The sequence below is a fragment of the Hemicordylus capensis genome, chromosome 10 (genome assembly GCF_027244095.1).
Source record: "Hemicordylus capensis ecotype Gifberg chromosome 10, rHemCap1.1.pri, whole genome shotgun sequence".
NCBI lineage: Eukaryota > Metazoa > Chordata > Lepidosauria > Squamata > Cordylidae > Hemicordylus > Hemicordylus capensis.
Window position 1 is genome coordinate 9924963 of NC_069666.1, and position 14050 is coordinate 9939012.

The 14050-nt window shown below is 46.7% G+C and overlaps 2 protein-coding genes across 4 annotated transcripts in view; one reads left to right on the top strand and one right to left on the bottom strand.

The window, feature by feature from the left end:
* The window catches only part of IL16 (interleukin 16), a 42666-nt gene that overhangs the window by 16210 nt on the left and 12406 nt on the right, over positions 1-14050 (top strand). For 2 of the 3 annotated variants that reach the window (XM_053272864.1, XM_053272863.1), the window contains 7 exons: positions 370-484; positions 1824-1897; positions 2001-2214; positions 3754-3871; positions 7698-7830; positions 9505-9592; positions 11365-11849. In XM_053272864.1, the coding sequence (XP_053128839.1) occupies positions 370-484; positions 1824-1897; positions 2001-2214; positions 3754-3871; positions 7698-7830; positions 9505-9592; positions 11365-11849 (1227 nt within the window). Of the gene's footprint in view, positions 1-369; positions 485-1823; positions 1898-2000; positions 2215-3753; positions 3872-7697; positions 7831-9504; positions 9593-11361; positions 11850-14050 lie in introns of all 3 variants that reach the window. The other variant, XM_053272862.1, reaches the window with a different exon arrangement.
* Positions 3905-14050, bottom strand: part of STARD5 (StAR related lipid transfer domain containing 5) — a 34615-nt gene continuing 24469 nt past the window's right edge. Inside the window, exon 7 of the mRNA XM_053272870.1 lies at positions 3905-3919. Within this exon, the coding sequence (XP_053128845.1) occupies positions 3914-3919 (6 nt within the window). The 3' untranslated portion in view covers positions 3905-3913. The remainder of the gene's footprint in view (positions 3920-14050) is intronic.

A 14050-nucleotide genomic window follows, 5' to 3' on the forward strand; every position in this document is an offset into this window, starting at 1 on the left:
AAAAAGGCAGGTGATTAATCAACTAAAATTATTCAGTTAGCTGATGCCCTAAAATGAAGATGTAAGATTTTTGAGTGTATCTCTAAGGATGATTATTTCTGTATAAATCCAATGGAGAATAATTGGGCAGGGTTTGAGTATTATCTGGGTGAGATCTAGGTCTTTATATTTTCATGTATTTTATGTTTCTTTGCATTTATATGGATATATTTTTGTACTTTTGTATCTTTGTATGGCTGAGTTTTGACCACCTTGGTGTTTTGAATGGTTTTTATCAAAGTTTGTATCTGTAAGAGAGTTCTCCCCCCGTTAATAAAATTATAGATTTCCTAAAATGAAGAACTTTCTTTTTTTCTCCTTTCCAATTAGGGGCTAGGTTTCAGCATTGTGGGAGGCAAAGACAGCATTTACGGTCCCATAGGCATCTATGTTAAGACAATCTTTCCCGGAGGAGCTGCAGCCGCGGACGGAAGGCTGCAAGAAGGTGGGAAGGGATCGACCCTGTCTGCCTAAAGAACATTGCCCTTGAATGGTCTAAGGGTAGGGTTCCCATTGGGTTCCCAGTTGTCATTGAACTACAACTCCCATCATTCCCAGCCACAGTCAGGTCAGGGCCCCTCTCATCGATTCAGCCTTTAATCCTAGCCCCTCACTGTGGTTGCAGTTCTTAGACCTTGGGAATTGTGGCTCCCCAGGGTAAATAGCAACCAGATTGGGCCCCCTAGAAATTGATGGTGAGGTGCTGGTGTTGAAAGGCCCTGAGACCCTGGTGTTGACTTCAACCTGCTATAGACTTCAAAACAAAACAAAACCACACACACTAAGCCCAACCGTTAGCTCAGTGGCAGAGCATTTGCTTTGCATGCAGAAGGTCCCAGGTTCAGTCCCTGGCAGTATCTCCTGGTAAGACTGGGAGAAACCTGTGCTTGAAGCCTTGGAAAGCTACTGCCAGTCAGTGTAGACCAGGGGTGCACAAGTTAGGAAGCTGCCATATACTGAGTCAGACCATTGGTCTATCTGGCTCAGTATCGTCTTCACAGACTGGCAGCGGCTTCTCCAAGGTTGCAGGCAGGAGTCTCTCTCAGCCCTATCTTGGAGATGCTGCCAGGGAGGGAACTTGGAACCTTCTGCTCTTCCCAGAGCGGCTCCATCCCCTGAAGGGAACATCTTAGTGCTCACATGTGGTCTCCCATTCAAATGCAACCAGGGCGGACCTTGCGTAACTAGGGGGATGTGTCATGCTTGCTACTACAAGACCAGCTCTGGTAGTCAAATACCCTGGTGGGCCGGAACCAACCATGACTTGGTATTCAGGGGCCGAGGTAAATTTTCAGCACGTTAATAATCATTAACATTAATTATTAAAAATATTAATGAAAGCAAGTATTCGTTACCCACAGCCTGAGGAGGGAAGATGAGGCTCCTAACAACCTTTCCTCTTCCTTTTCCCCCAGGCACTTTCAACACCTTCAAAGGTCAGTTTTCAAAAGGGGCTGACCCCCACCAGGTCCATGGGGCAAGGCGGCATTTTGCACCTCACCTCAAGCACCACAATACTTGGGGCCAGCAAAAAAAGTCCTTGTGGGCCAGATCCAGCCCACGGGCCTTATGTTGTGCAAGCCTGGTGCAGACAGTACTGAGCTAGATGGACCAGTGGTCTGTCTCGGTATAAGGAAGCTTCCAATGTAGTGCTCTAAATATCACATGCAGTACGGCCCCGAAATGACCTTTCGTTCAGATTTTTGTCCTCCTTTCGGAGAGAGAGCAAACCTCTCCAAGAGTTTCTGTAGCAGCTAACAAAAGATTGTTTCTTTTGCTAACAGGGGATGAAATCCTAGAACTGAACGGAGAATCAATGCACGGACTGACGCATTATGAAGCTTTGCAGAAATTCAAGGTTACGTCCCTGGACAACGTCCCTCGTTTTTTTTAATACGTAGTTAGCCGCATCCACCAGGTCCGAGCAAACACAGCTCATCACGCTTTCTTGTTCCCAGCAGGCCAAGAAGGGTCTTCTCACGCTCACGGTCCGAACAAGCCTGAGCACCCCACACTCTGCCACTAGCTATTTATCGTCCCATCTGTGCCGTTCTCTGAGCACCAGTATGTGCATCACCAAGGAAAACAGCTCTTTCAGCTCAGAAATGGCAACTCTTCCATTAAGTGCCCACAACCCCAACGACCGGATCATTATGGAAGTTTCCTTAAACAAAGGTGAGTGTTGAAAATACAGCACTAGGGACAAAAGCAGCCAGTCCAGTTTTCTTTGAAAATGTTTCCGTAAGTTGATCATGTAGATGTATAGTAATTCAGTATAGGTTTCTTTCCCATCCCCAAATACACATTTTTGAACTCCTGATCTACTAAGGGTCAAATTAAATGAGACAATAAGTGTGTTGTTCCATTTTTGCCTTTTTCTTCTTTGTTTTTTTTAAATAGCAGCTGTATGGAGTGGTAGATTGAGTCAGACCCACAAATTTTAGCCATTGGTACCATCTTGGAGGACAAATGCTCATAGTGATTTTGGGCGACATCTACCCTCCTATAGGTAAAGTGTGCCATCAAGTTGGTGTCAACTTGTGGCAACCACAGAGCCCTGTGGTTTTCTTTGGTAGAATACAGGAGGGGTTTACCATTGCCATCTCCCATACAGTATGAGATGATGCCTTTCAGCATCTTTCCTACAGGTATATTGCTGCTGCCCGATATAGGCATTTCCCAAATTCTGGGAAACATACCAGCAGGGATTCAAACGGTCAACCTCTTGCTCGCTAGGCAAGTCATTTCCCCGCTGTGCCCTTAGGTGGCTCCTAGAGATGGAAAATCTCTAGGAGTGCCAGCATTGTTGTGCTTACAGCTTTCTCTGTGTTATCACCCTTTCTTTCTCCCTGTCCTCAAATGATTAGGGTGAAATTGCAGTTCTTTTTGCACAGAGCAAAGGGTTATGGAGGGTCAAGGTTAAGGTAACCATGAACAAGTCATTGTACTCTCTCCATGGAGTAATCTTTGGAGAACATTCATTTTCATTTCCACTCCTTTGTCCATGTTGACAAAATTTTATTGTGGGGTGTGTGTGTGTGTGTGTGTGTGTGTGTGTGTGTGTGTGTGACGTTTGGGCCCCTTCTGGTCCAAAAAAGCAATGCTATCATCTAAAATTGTCAAAAATCGCCATGAGCATTTGTTCCCCAAGATGGTACTAACCATCCCAGCTGACTCATGCACAATGGAGGGAACCTGATCCAGGAACTCCGGTGCAGGGGAAAGGGAAGTTGAATGCATCCTCCTGTGTACAAAAGCTTTGAGGACAGAGGTGGAGTTGTGGAATGGCACAGTGGGCCCTTCTATCAGGAATGCTGAACAGAGGTATCTATGCGTAGATACCTCTCTATTGACTGTTAACTGAGCAAAGAGGCACCCTTTAGAGTGCCTCTTTAGCAGGGGAAATGCAATGGGCCTTGTCCAACCCCAGCACAGCATCCCGGCTTCAGTGGCTGTTGCTGGTGTCTAGTGTCTACTTCATCTACTGTCTTTCTGGATGGTGAGCCCTTTTGGGACAGGGAACCATCTTATGTATTTATTTATTTTTCTATGTAACCCACTTTGGAAACTTCTGTTGAAAAGCAGTACATAAATAGTAATATTTAGAGTGAAAAAGCAAAATCTAGTGTTTAAGTTTTGCATTTAGTGGCTTATATCAATGGTTTATATGGTTAGACTATTGAATGATACCTGTTTGTTTTGCATCTTTCCCAGAGGCTGGTGTCGGCTTGGGCATTGGATTGTGCAGCATCCCTCATTTCCAATGTATCTCGGGAATATTCATCCACGCCCTCTCTCCGGGCTCAGTGGCTCACATGGATGGCAGGCTCAGGTGTGTCAGAAGTGAACAGCATCCTCAATGCATGCCTTACATTCATAGCTGTTAAATAAAAAAGGTCCAGGTATTAACGTTGGCTTGGATCCAAAGAACCGTGAGTGGAATTAGAAAATAATGCTATTAACTCTTGTGTGTGTGTTTTAGCAGAGGATTCTCTGCCATGGGATGTGGTGATGGCCACTAGCTTGGAGATCTTTAAGCGGGGCTGAGACAAATTCATGGAGGACAAGCCTATCAGTGGCCACTTGTCTTGGTGGCTATGGGCTACCTCCGAATACCAGTTGCCGCGGGGGTGTGTGTGTGCGTAACGACAGGAGAGCGGGCATGCCTTCTTCTCCTGGTTGTGTGGCTTCCCAAGGGATCTGGCAGGCCGCTGTGTGAAACTGGATGCTGGACCGGATAGGCCTTGGGTCTGATTTAGCAAGGCTCTTCTTATGTTCTGGTAATGAAATAACACAACGTATCAGGAGAACCCTCTTGCCTCTTCTGCACTGACACCCAGCTCGCCCTCCCTCACACGGAAGCCATAGAGAGCTGTGGCTAGAACGACTGCTGTCAATGGTTGCACAAGCCTGCCAAGCGCATCTATGACCAGCTTTGGCAGGGCTGCAGTCCACCTCCTGCTCCTTTGTGGCCAATGGGAGGGCAACCGCTGATGTCAGGAAGCTTCTCCAGTCTGCTGGCAGCACAAAGCATGCTGGGAAGGCATACACTCGGAGGACTTTCCGTGGCTTACTCTTGGGAGGACTTTTTTGGAGGGACAGGGCTTGCAGCTGCAAGTTCAACAACAGAGCTCTCCACAGCTGTGCTTGTGTGGTTTGCAGAGCCAAGCTGAGGTGATGCCTGTGTGTTGCATACAGGAGAACATCTCGCCTGGGCTCCTACCCTCAAATGGTTGTGTGAATGGGCTAGTTAGCTGCTTGCCTATCAAGTAAATTGGGGATAAGGACCTTTCTACATGCTTAAACCAGATTAAGGCAGTTTTCACTTAGAGGTAAAGGCAAAGTTGTGCAGTTGAGTCGGTGTCGACTCCTGGCGCCCACAGAGCCCTGTGGTTGTCTTTGGTAGAATACAGGAGGGGTTGACCACTGCCACCTCCTGTGCAGTATGAGATGCAGTATGAGATGATGCCTTTCAGCACCTTCCTGTATCGCTGCTGCCCAATAGAGGTGTTTCCCATAGTCCGAGAAACATACCAGCGGGGATTCGAACCAGCAGCCTCTTACTCCCTAGGCAAGTTACTTCCCCTGCTGCACCAGTCATATATATTTTAGAGTTAACAAATCCAACCATTTTTATTCCAACTCGCCATCATTTTTTTTTAAACAACTATGTGCTCATGCTACTCCTAGGATTGAAAAGCTACACATGAATATGTTAAATTTGGTTTGTACAATATTACTCTTTTGGCCCTGCACGCTCAAGTTAGCTGCCGGCACGCAAGCCCCAAAGTGAAAGGCCAGAGTAAGCAAGCAGGAAGGAAACAGTGGGTGCAATGCAGCTGCTAAATTATTGCCACAGATCTGTTTCCTGCCGAAAGAGCATCGGAGGAAAGTTTAGAGAAGTTCTCCAAGCATGAAGTGACAAAAGACTCCGTTTAGCTTTCATTTTGTGAAATGCTTATATTCTGCTTTTCTTTCTTCAAGAAGCCGGGAGATCTAGAGTCTTTCCCAACCCTTCCTGGAGATGCTGGCAGCAACTGAGCCTGGACGAGTCAGGCCATTTGCCAGCCTAGCTCACTATTGCTTACACTGACTGGCAGCAGCTCTCCAAAATTTCAGGCAGGGGTCTCTCCCAGCTCTACCTGGAGATGTGGCCGGGGTTTGAACCTGGGACCTTCTGCATGCAAAGCAGGTGCTCTGCCCCTGAGTGATGGCCTCAGCCCCACATCCTGTTGAAATGGTGCCCACGTCCCTTGGGCACACAGGTCTAATGCTGGAAACAAGCTCCTTTCGCTGTGGTTTTTATCTGACTGCTCTTCTGTTTTTTTATTGTATCTGTGATTTTTATTTTCTGGTGTTTTGATTTGTTCAGGATCAAGTCCTCACAAGGACTTGATCCTGAACGGCACGATATAAATCTTTCAAAGGACTTGAACGTGGAGCAGGCCTGGTCTTGTGGTAGCAAGCATGGATGGTCCCCTTTGCTAAGCAGGGTCTGCTCTGGCTTGCATTTCAATGGGAGACTACGCCCGAATGCTGTATGATATTCCTCGTAGGGGAAGTACCGTACTTCCGTGGTGGAGCATCTGCTTTGCATGCAGAAGGTCCCAGGTTCAGTCCCTGGCATCTCCAGGTAGGGCTGAGAGAGATTCCTGCCTATAACTTTCGACCTCCGTTGCCGGTCAGTTTAGACCACACTGAGCTAGATGGATCAACAGTCGGACTCTGTATAAGGCAGCTTCCTATGTTCCTGTGAAAACAGCAGCTCACCAACTGGGAATGTTGGACCACCGGGGTCGCAATAACTCTCCCCTCCTCCTGGCAGCAAGAAAATAGAGAGTAGCCTAGTACAGGGGATCCCCACCTTGGGTCATTGTGGCTGGGATGATGGGAGTTGCACTACCAACAGTATCTGAGGACCCAAAGTTGGGACTCCCCCAGCCTAAGACGCTGCAAGCTGGAATACTCGACTAGTCAGCAGAATATGTTGCTCCTCAAGCTGGACTAGGATGGGCTGCAATTACAAGGAAGCAGATCTAGGCTAGGTGGATTTCCTAACGGTGAGAGCTGCTTTAAGAGCTGGGCTGGCCTTTGCTAGCGGTTTCCAGATGGGGTAGTCCATCTGTCAGAGATGCTGCACAGATAGAGGGGCTGGACTAGAAGCAGAGGTGCACCTAGGTAATTTTGGAGCCTGGACCTAAAGGCCTTTGGAGGGCCCCCCACACACACACAAATCCCATGGCGCACACAGTATTTTTAACACGTAGGTTCTTGAAGGTACAAACAGCAACTGAACTCACAAGAATGTAAGAGTATCAAACAGATATATATATATATTATATATTGCACTAGCAGAAAGATTTCAAGACACAACTTAGCATATCCCCTCCCCACATATTTCTTTCCCTACTCACTCTCTGGCTCTAAAGGAGAGGCCCCACACAGCCACCTGGCACAGACTAAGGAGGATTTGGAGGCCCCCCAAGGACTGTGTCGGCCCTGGACTTCAGCCTGGAAATCCAGGGGTAAAAGCGCCTCTGACTAGAAGACCTCCCAGGTCCCTGCCAACTCTCGCCTTCCAGGGGTGTAGTGGAGGGGGCACGCATGGGGCAGAGTGCCGGTACTTCTCGGCTTCTCTGGCTGTTGGGTTGGGCATGGCCATGGGGGCTGTCATGGAGAGCACCTGCACTTCTGAATTCACAACTACATCACCATTGCGTCCTAGGGTTTTAAACTCCATTTGGCTTCACAAGTAGTTTTGGGCCCAGCAGGCATTGTAATACGGGTAGGCTGGTGTCTGCCCTGCCCTTTCCACTTACCGCCTGCTTTCCCATCACCAGCAACCCCATGCCGGCACTCCCAGAACTACGCTGGTGAAGAACTCCCTAACCTGCCTTGACATCTCTGCATGGCACCCACAGAGATAAATAGAAATAGAGATTATGAAGTGGCATTGGGTGTGAGCATCTGCATGTGTAATGCAGAAGCACCCCACGTTGAATCTGCTCAGTTTCCTGTTGTAATCTGTCAGAATGAAGATGCACAAGTTTCTTGTCTAACCACAACTCTCGGCATCTGACTGTTTACAAACAAACTTAAAGGGGTGAAACAGTACCTGTTTAGGTTAAAAATTTTTTTTTTAACATCTTCTTTGGAAGGTGCGGAGATGAAATCGTAGAAATCAACGAGGTGTCGGTTCAGAATATGAGTCTCAATGAAGTTCATGCGGTTCTGAGCCACTGCAATCCTGGTGCTGTGCCGATTATAATAAGCAGACACCCTGATTCGCAGGTAAGATGGTGGCAAGTAGATGAAACTACCCTATTTAATGGTGTTGTTTTGATGATGAGTCAAGAGAACAGATCAGAACCTGAAGGATCTTGTGCCCTACCTTTTTAATTGCTCTGTCCACATATCTGTTAGGTATACATTTATTCCTCAACTGCAGTTGGATAAAGAAAGTTGATCACATTAGGGTCTAAGGGTTAGGGATCTCATTCACAGTAACTCTCCAGTGCCCCTGAGTATAAGGTTGATGTCGTACAAGCAATAACAAATGTAGAACTCAATAGTATTGATTCTGAGGGCTTAATTAAGCATGGTGTGCAAGCCTGTGTCGTGAAAGAAAAGAAGAGGGAAAGCTGCTTTTGTGAGCTGGCGACAGGGCTTTTAGGTCGTATCCCCTCCAGGATGGAGGTGTGCGTTCACATATTGGCCAACTTTACCCCGAATTCCCTGTGAGCTCTCGGGACGCACTTCACACATGATTTGGGCCTTCCGTCACACGTTAAGAGTGTAGCCTGATTTATATCAAGGGTTTTTAAAAATCCACTTTTTGCATCAGGTTTTTTGGGGTAACTTCGAACTCACAGTCAACTCACAGTAAAGCCTGCTGTGTAAACAACGCCTGGGTCTTTTAAAGGAAAAAGTCTGAACTGCACAATGGTATGCAACTAGTTCATGTGTGTGCTACTACAACACCTGTGTGCATTTTCCTGGTTTGTGCATACATCCTTCATTGCCTTGAGTCTCGTTCCATGACTTTCAGAAGCCCACACCAAGCAGGAGACAATCCCCCCCAAACTAGGAATTTGACAGTCTTGTTGCAGGAGATTGTTATACTTACTGGTGAAGCCTTAGTGGGGAGAAGAACCCTGGAGTCTGTGGGAAGCATCTCCGGCAGGGAGTGGATAAATGGGGAGGCTCGATCAGGGACTGGACTCTAGAGGCGCCCGGACGACTCACTAGAGTTTTCTCACGGTTATCGGTCACTTCTTACATCATCTAACATCCTACAACTTTGCATGACTTGAATTTTTGAAATGCACTAATTTTTATTTTTAAAGCATCTCACTTCTTCTTTTGGCAACTGCACGTTTTGTGTGTGGTTGCACATTTAAAGAAAAAAACAAAAAACAAAAAAAAACCCTGAGTGAGAGTTTAGAGTGTAGAAGCAGCAGACGGGGAGAGAGTACTAACTTTTCCTGACTGCTGTTTCTCCACTCCAAGTTACCCTTGGCTTCTTCCACTCCTTCAGGGTTTCGTAAGTTCTTCTGATCATCATCACTTAGCTCTCCCTTTCACTCTGAACAGCATAGCCAGAAGGATGCAAGGTAGATCCACATTCTTACTAGGTCAGTTGCTCTCAAACTGGGGCCCCCAGATGATGTTGGACTACAGCTCCCATTATCCCCTGCAACAGTAATGGTAATGGGAGCTGTACTCCAGCATCATCTGGGAGACCCCGGTTTGAGAGGCCCTGTTGTCGGTGGTTGGACAACCTGCAGACATTTACTTTGGCCATTGAGTCCACGCAGACATTCTGAAGCATTGGGCCAAGATGAGGTTTGAGTGGGGAAAGGGCTATTCTGTGTAAGAAAGGCCTCCAAGAACTTGCAATGAAAACACCAGTCATTTTGCCCAGCATTGGAGTCTCAAGCATATTTTGTGGGTGATGTTTTGTAGGTCTCGGAGCAGCAGCTCAAAGAAGCCATATCGCAAGCTGTGGAAAGCAGCAGATTTGAAAGAGAGAGGCACCAGTGGAGTACAGAAGGTAAGGGAGGAGTCCACAGGGCTGAGAAGTTCGGACTTCAGAACATAACAACAGCCCTACTGGATCAGGCCCAAGGCCCATCCAGTCCAGCATACAGTGGCCCACTATAAACCTGGAGCAAAAGGAAGAGTGCACAGCAGCACCATGGCAGGATGATGGCAAAGGATAATTACAGTCGTTTTGCTTGGGGCACAGCAGTGGATCTACAATTCTGATCAGGTGCAGCTATTTGCAGTCTGTATGACAAGCGACACCTGCCAAAATTCCTCCTCCTACATAACTCCTAAGAGTACAGGAACCCCACCCCACCGAGTGTGGGAGGATATTTTCTTCTCCCTTTTTGGCTGTGGCTAGTGATAACATCAGTTGGGCCAAATTCTTTATGCCTTGATCCTGCACAGGGTTATCTTTGGATAATTCCACGAGGCAGGTCCAGCCAAGATCCTCAGAGCTACTTTAGGCTTTACCTCTGTGCTCACCTGTTGACCACTCACACACACAAACACTTCAGTCAGCAGATTCTTGCATGCCATGTCGTAAACACTTTGCAGTTTCTCCCCATTTTTACAAAGACTCCACATTTTTAGAAAGATGCTTCTGAAAGATCCTACTCAGTGTTGTAGGAAGATGCTGTTGTGATCCTTGGACAAATTGGTCACACAGAATTAGTTCAAAGCCCATGTGGTTAGAGTGCTGGACTAGGATCGGAGAGACTTGAGTTCAAATCCCAGTTCAGCCATGAAACTCAGTGTGTGGCTCTAGGCTACTCATTTATCTCTCAGCCCAACCTACCTCACAGCCTTGTTGTGAGCACAAACCACTATGTACACCTTCCTAGAACAGACCTAAGGCCTATCTGATCCAGCACCCTGCTTCCTACCAGATGCCTTGGGAAGCCACATAACCAGGAAATGAAGGCATGCTCCCTCTCATAAGAACATAAGAACAGCCCTGCTGGATCAGGCCCAAGGAAGCCCATCTAGTCCAGCATCCTGTTTCACACAGTGGCCCACCAGATGCTGCTGGAAGCCACAGGCAGGAGTTGAGGGCATTTTTACTCCCCTGCGACTGGTACTCAGAGGCAACCTGCCTTTGAGGCTGGAGGTGGCCTGTAGCCCTCCGACTGGTAGCTGATGATAGACCTCTCCTCCAAGAAGCTATCCAAACCCCTCTTAAAGCCATCCAGGTTGTTGTCTATCACCACATCTTGTGGCAGAGAATTCCACAAGCCGATTATGCGTTGTGTGAAAAAGTACTTCCGTTTGTTGATCCTAGATTCCCTGGCAATCAAATCTCCTGCCACTGCTCCCCTGCAATTGGTATTCAGGGCATCCTGCCTCTTAACATGGAGGTAGCCTATAGCCATCAGGATTAGTAGTCACTGATATATATTTGTCATCCATGAATGTATCTAAGCCCCGTTTAAAGCCATCCAAGCTGGTGTCCATCACCTCATTCCGTGGCAGAGAATTCCATAGATTAATTATGCTCTGTGTGGAAAAACACTTCTTTTGTCAGTCCTAAATTTCCTGGCCTTCAGTTTCATGGGATGACCCTTGCTTCTAGCGCTGTGACAGAGGAAGAAGAACTTCTCCCTATCTACGTCCTCCAAACCATGCATAATTTGGTAAACCTCTATGATGCCTCCCCTTAGCTGGCTCCTTAGAGAAAGATTGGGGTAGAAATGTAAAAATAAATAAATGTTGGATCCTGGTCATGTCCCTAAAGTTGTGTTCCTTTTTTCTTTTCTTTTCCCCTGTATGGAAAAGCAGGCATTAAAAGTCTGGAAACTAGTTGGCATAAGAAATCTCCGTGCGAAAAATACACAGAGAAGAGCACCGCTTATTTCAACCACCGTCCTCAAAAGCTAATGATCCGCTCCAGCAGCGACGGCAACTACAATGCCAGGTCATCCTGCGGAAATGGCCTTGCGTACCAGCTGGCTGATCTGAAAGCAAAAGGCCATAGCCTGGATGTACCTCTTACCAGACAACCTGGGTCCTCCTTCTATTCCTCCTCCAGGACTAGTCTGGAGAAGGACTCTCCCCCTGCTCTTAAAGAAGCAGGTCACCTTTCTCAACGTACGAGAAGGTCCACAGAGATCCTGGTCAGGAAACCTAGGTCGTCCAAACCCAAGCCTCCGCCAAGGAAGTATTTCAAGCAAGACTGCACCAGTGGCAAGCAGATCAACCGCGAAGTGAAAGTAGAGAGGCCCAGCTGGCCAGGTGATGGGAGTCCACCTTCTCCAAATGCTCCAGTAAGGCAGATTCCTACGACATTGGCTTATGCAGCTAACAAAAGTTACCATACTATTACTGCTACTTCTGCGACCAATATTTATATGCCACTTTTCAACCAAAGTTCTCAAAGTGGTTTAGGCAGAAAAATAATAAATAAGATGGCCCCCTGTCCCCAAAGGGCTCACAGTCTAAAAGAAGCCTAAGGGAGCCACCAGCAACAGCCACTGGAAGGTTGCTGTGCTGGGGATGGATAGGGACAGTTACTCTCCCCTTGCTAAATGTAAGAGAATTGCCACTTTAAAAGGTGCCACTTTGTAATCCGTGATAATATGTGCATCTGTTTACATTTTGTGAAGCAGGTGTGGAGGGAGGCCAGTGGGGGCCTGAGTTCCGCCCGCCACCCCAGCCCCCTTGCCCCACCCCCTGCATCAGCATCTGATGCTGTGTGGCCCCATTTGGGAACTAAACCATGCCTCCGTGTCTGAGATGTTGGACTCAGGGGGCATGTCAAGGGCGCGAGGTGCGGCCCTTGAGGGGTGGAAGCCCGGGTTCTTTGAACCCATTCGCTCAATGGTGGCTCCACCCCTGTTGTGGAGTATCCCAGCTAACAGGGCATTTTCAGAGTGGTGGCTCTCTCATATCTAGCCGCAGGAGGGCAAAAGTTAATGACAGTCGTTTTTCTTGGAGCACCATGGGAGGAGGTGGTCCTTACAAGGAACACATGGGACAGATCCTGGGTGATAAACAGAATGTACACTTTCCCAATGTAGGTTTTCTGTTCACCTCAAGGAAAAAACGGATTAAAGCAGCTCATATCAAAATGCCCTTAATTGACCTGTTCCAAAAAAAACAACTGCAAAGTTCATGCTTCTAGTACATCTGCACAAGTGTGGAAAGTTTCGAGATGCTTACAGAACCATGAATTTGCTTTCCTCTTTACCCTTGGGTAAACGTGCTTAGAGAAATGGAAAGTACCTAACAGTATGCAAAGCAAGCAAAACAGATACATCGACAGTACATGACTTGAAGGAACATACCACACTTTGCAGAAGAATAAAAGGCCCTTAAAGGATATTTATAGGGTAAAAATTATTGACTTGATTTTGGGGTTCTCCTGCTTCATATGCAAATATGGGAGCTAATTAAAATTGATTTTGGATCAGGGTTGTACAGCTTGGGTGTGCCAGCAGTTTTTGACTATAATTCCCATCATCCACAGTGGCTAATAGGCAGGGATAAGTGTTCCCTCTAAGGCGTGCACACGTGTGCACACTCACAAGTTTTTTATGTCCACTCAGTCAATTTTAGATCCTGCCCAGGTTGAATAAGCAAGGTCCCACTCTGAATGCATGTGCGCACACACTGCCTTGATACTGCCATCCAGAACAAAACTCATTCTGCACACAGATGGGGGGAAAATAGAACACGGGGAGGGATTATGGGAGTTGTAGTACAATATTTGCCAGAGGGCCGAAGTTGTGCAGCCAAGCTTTAGATTGACCTAGAACAACAATTAGCCCTTCTTTCAAAACTCATAATCATACAGACTCGACAGTTGTGTTCAAAGGACAGATGAAGCAAACCCCAGGTCTGTTACCAAAGAGGAAAAGACATCATAAGTCAACGCCCTCCTAACAGTGGTCATATGATAACATGGTCCCATGAGATGGTCATCTTATGATAAGACAGTAGTATTCAAACTGTATCTTGAAGAATTCTGGGATGCTTAAAAGTTTGTCAGTGGTTCCTTAAAGAGCATCTATTTTATTGTTGTGAGCTTCCCCGAGCAGTAGTGTACTGGAGGGTGGAGTATAAATATTTTAAATAAATAATAAATAAATTAGGAAAATTCAGGGAAGCAACTCAAAGGACAAATGGGAGACTATTATATATACCTGCCAACAGGTGTATACAGCTCAACAGTCACCTTGAATATTTTGGCTGAAATGCAGTCTTTAAATATTGGCTGACACGGTGACGAAAATTATTGTAAACCGATTGAAATTAAAAGGATGCCGCCTGCTAACTGGAAGAAAGAGGCATCTTTTATAGTGGTGATTATCTTTATTTAGCAGGGAGACAGCAACTGGCCCTATCCACCCCCAGCACAGCATCCCTCCAGTGGCTGTTGCTGGTGTCTATCCTGTGATTCTTTTTAGATTGTGAGCCCTTTGGGGACAAGGAGCCATTTTATTTGTATCTATGTAAACCCGAGAAA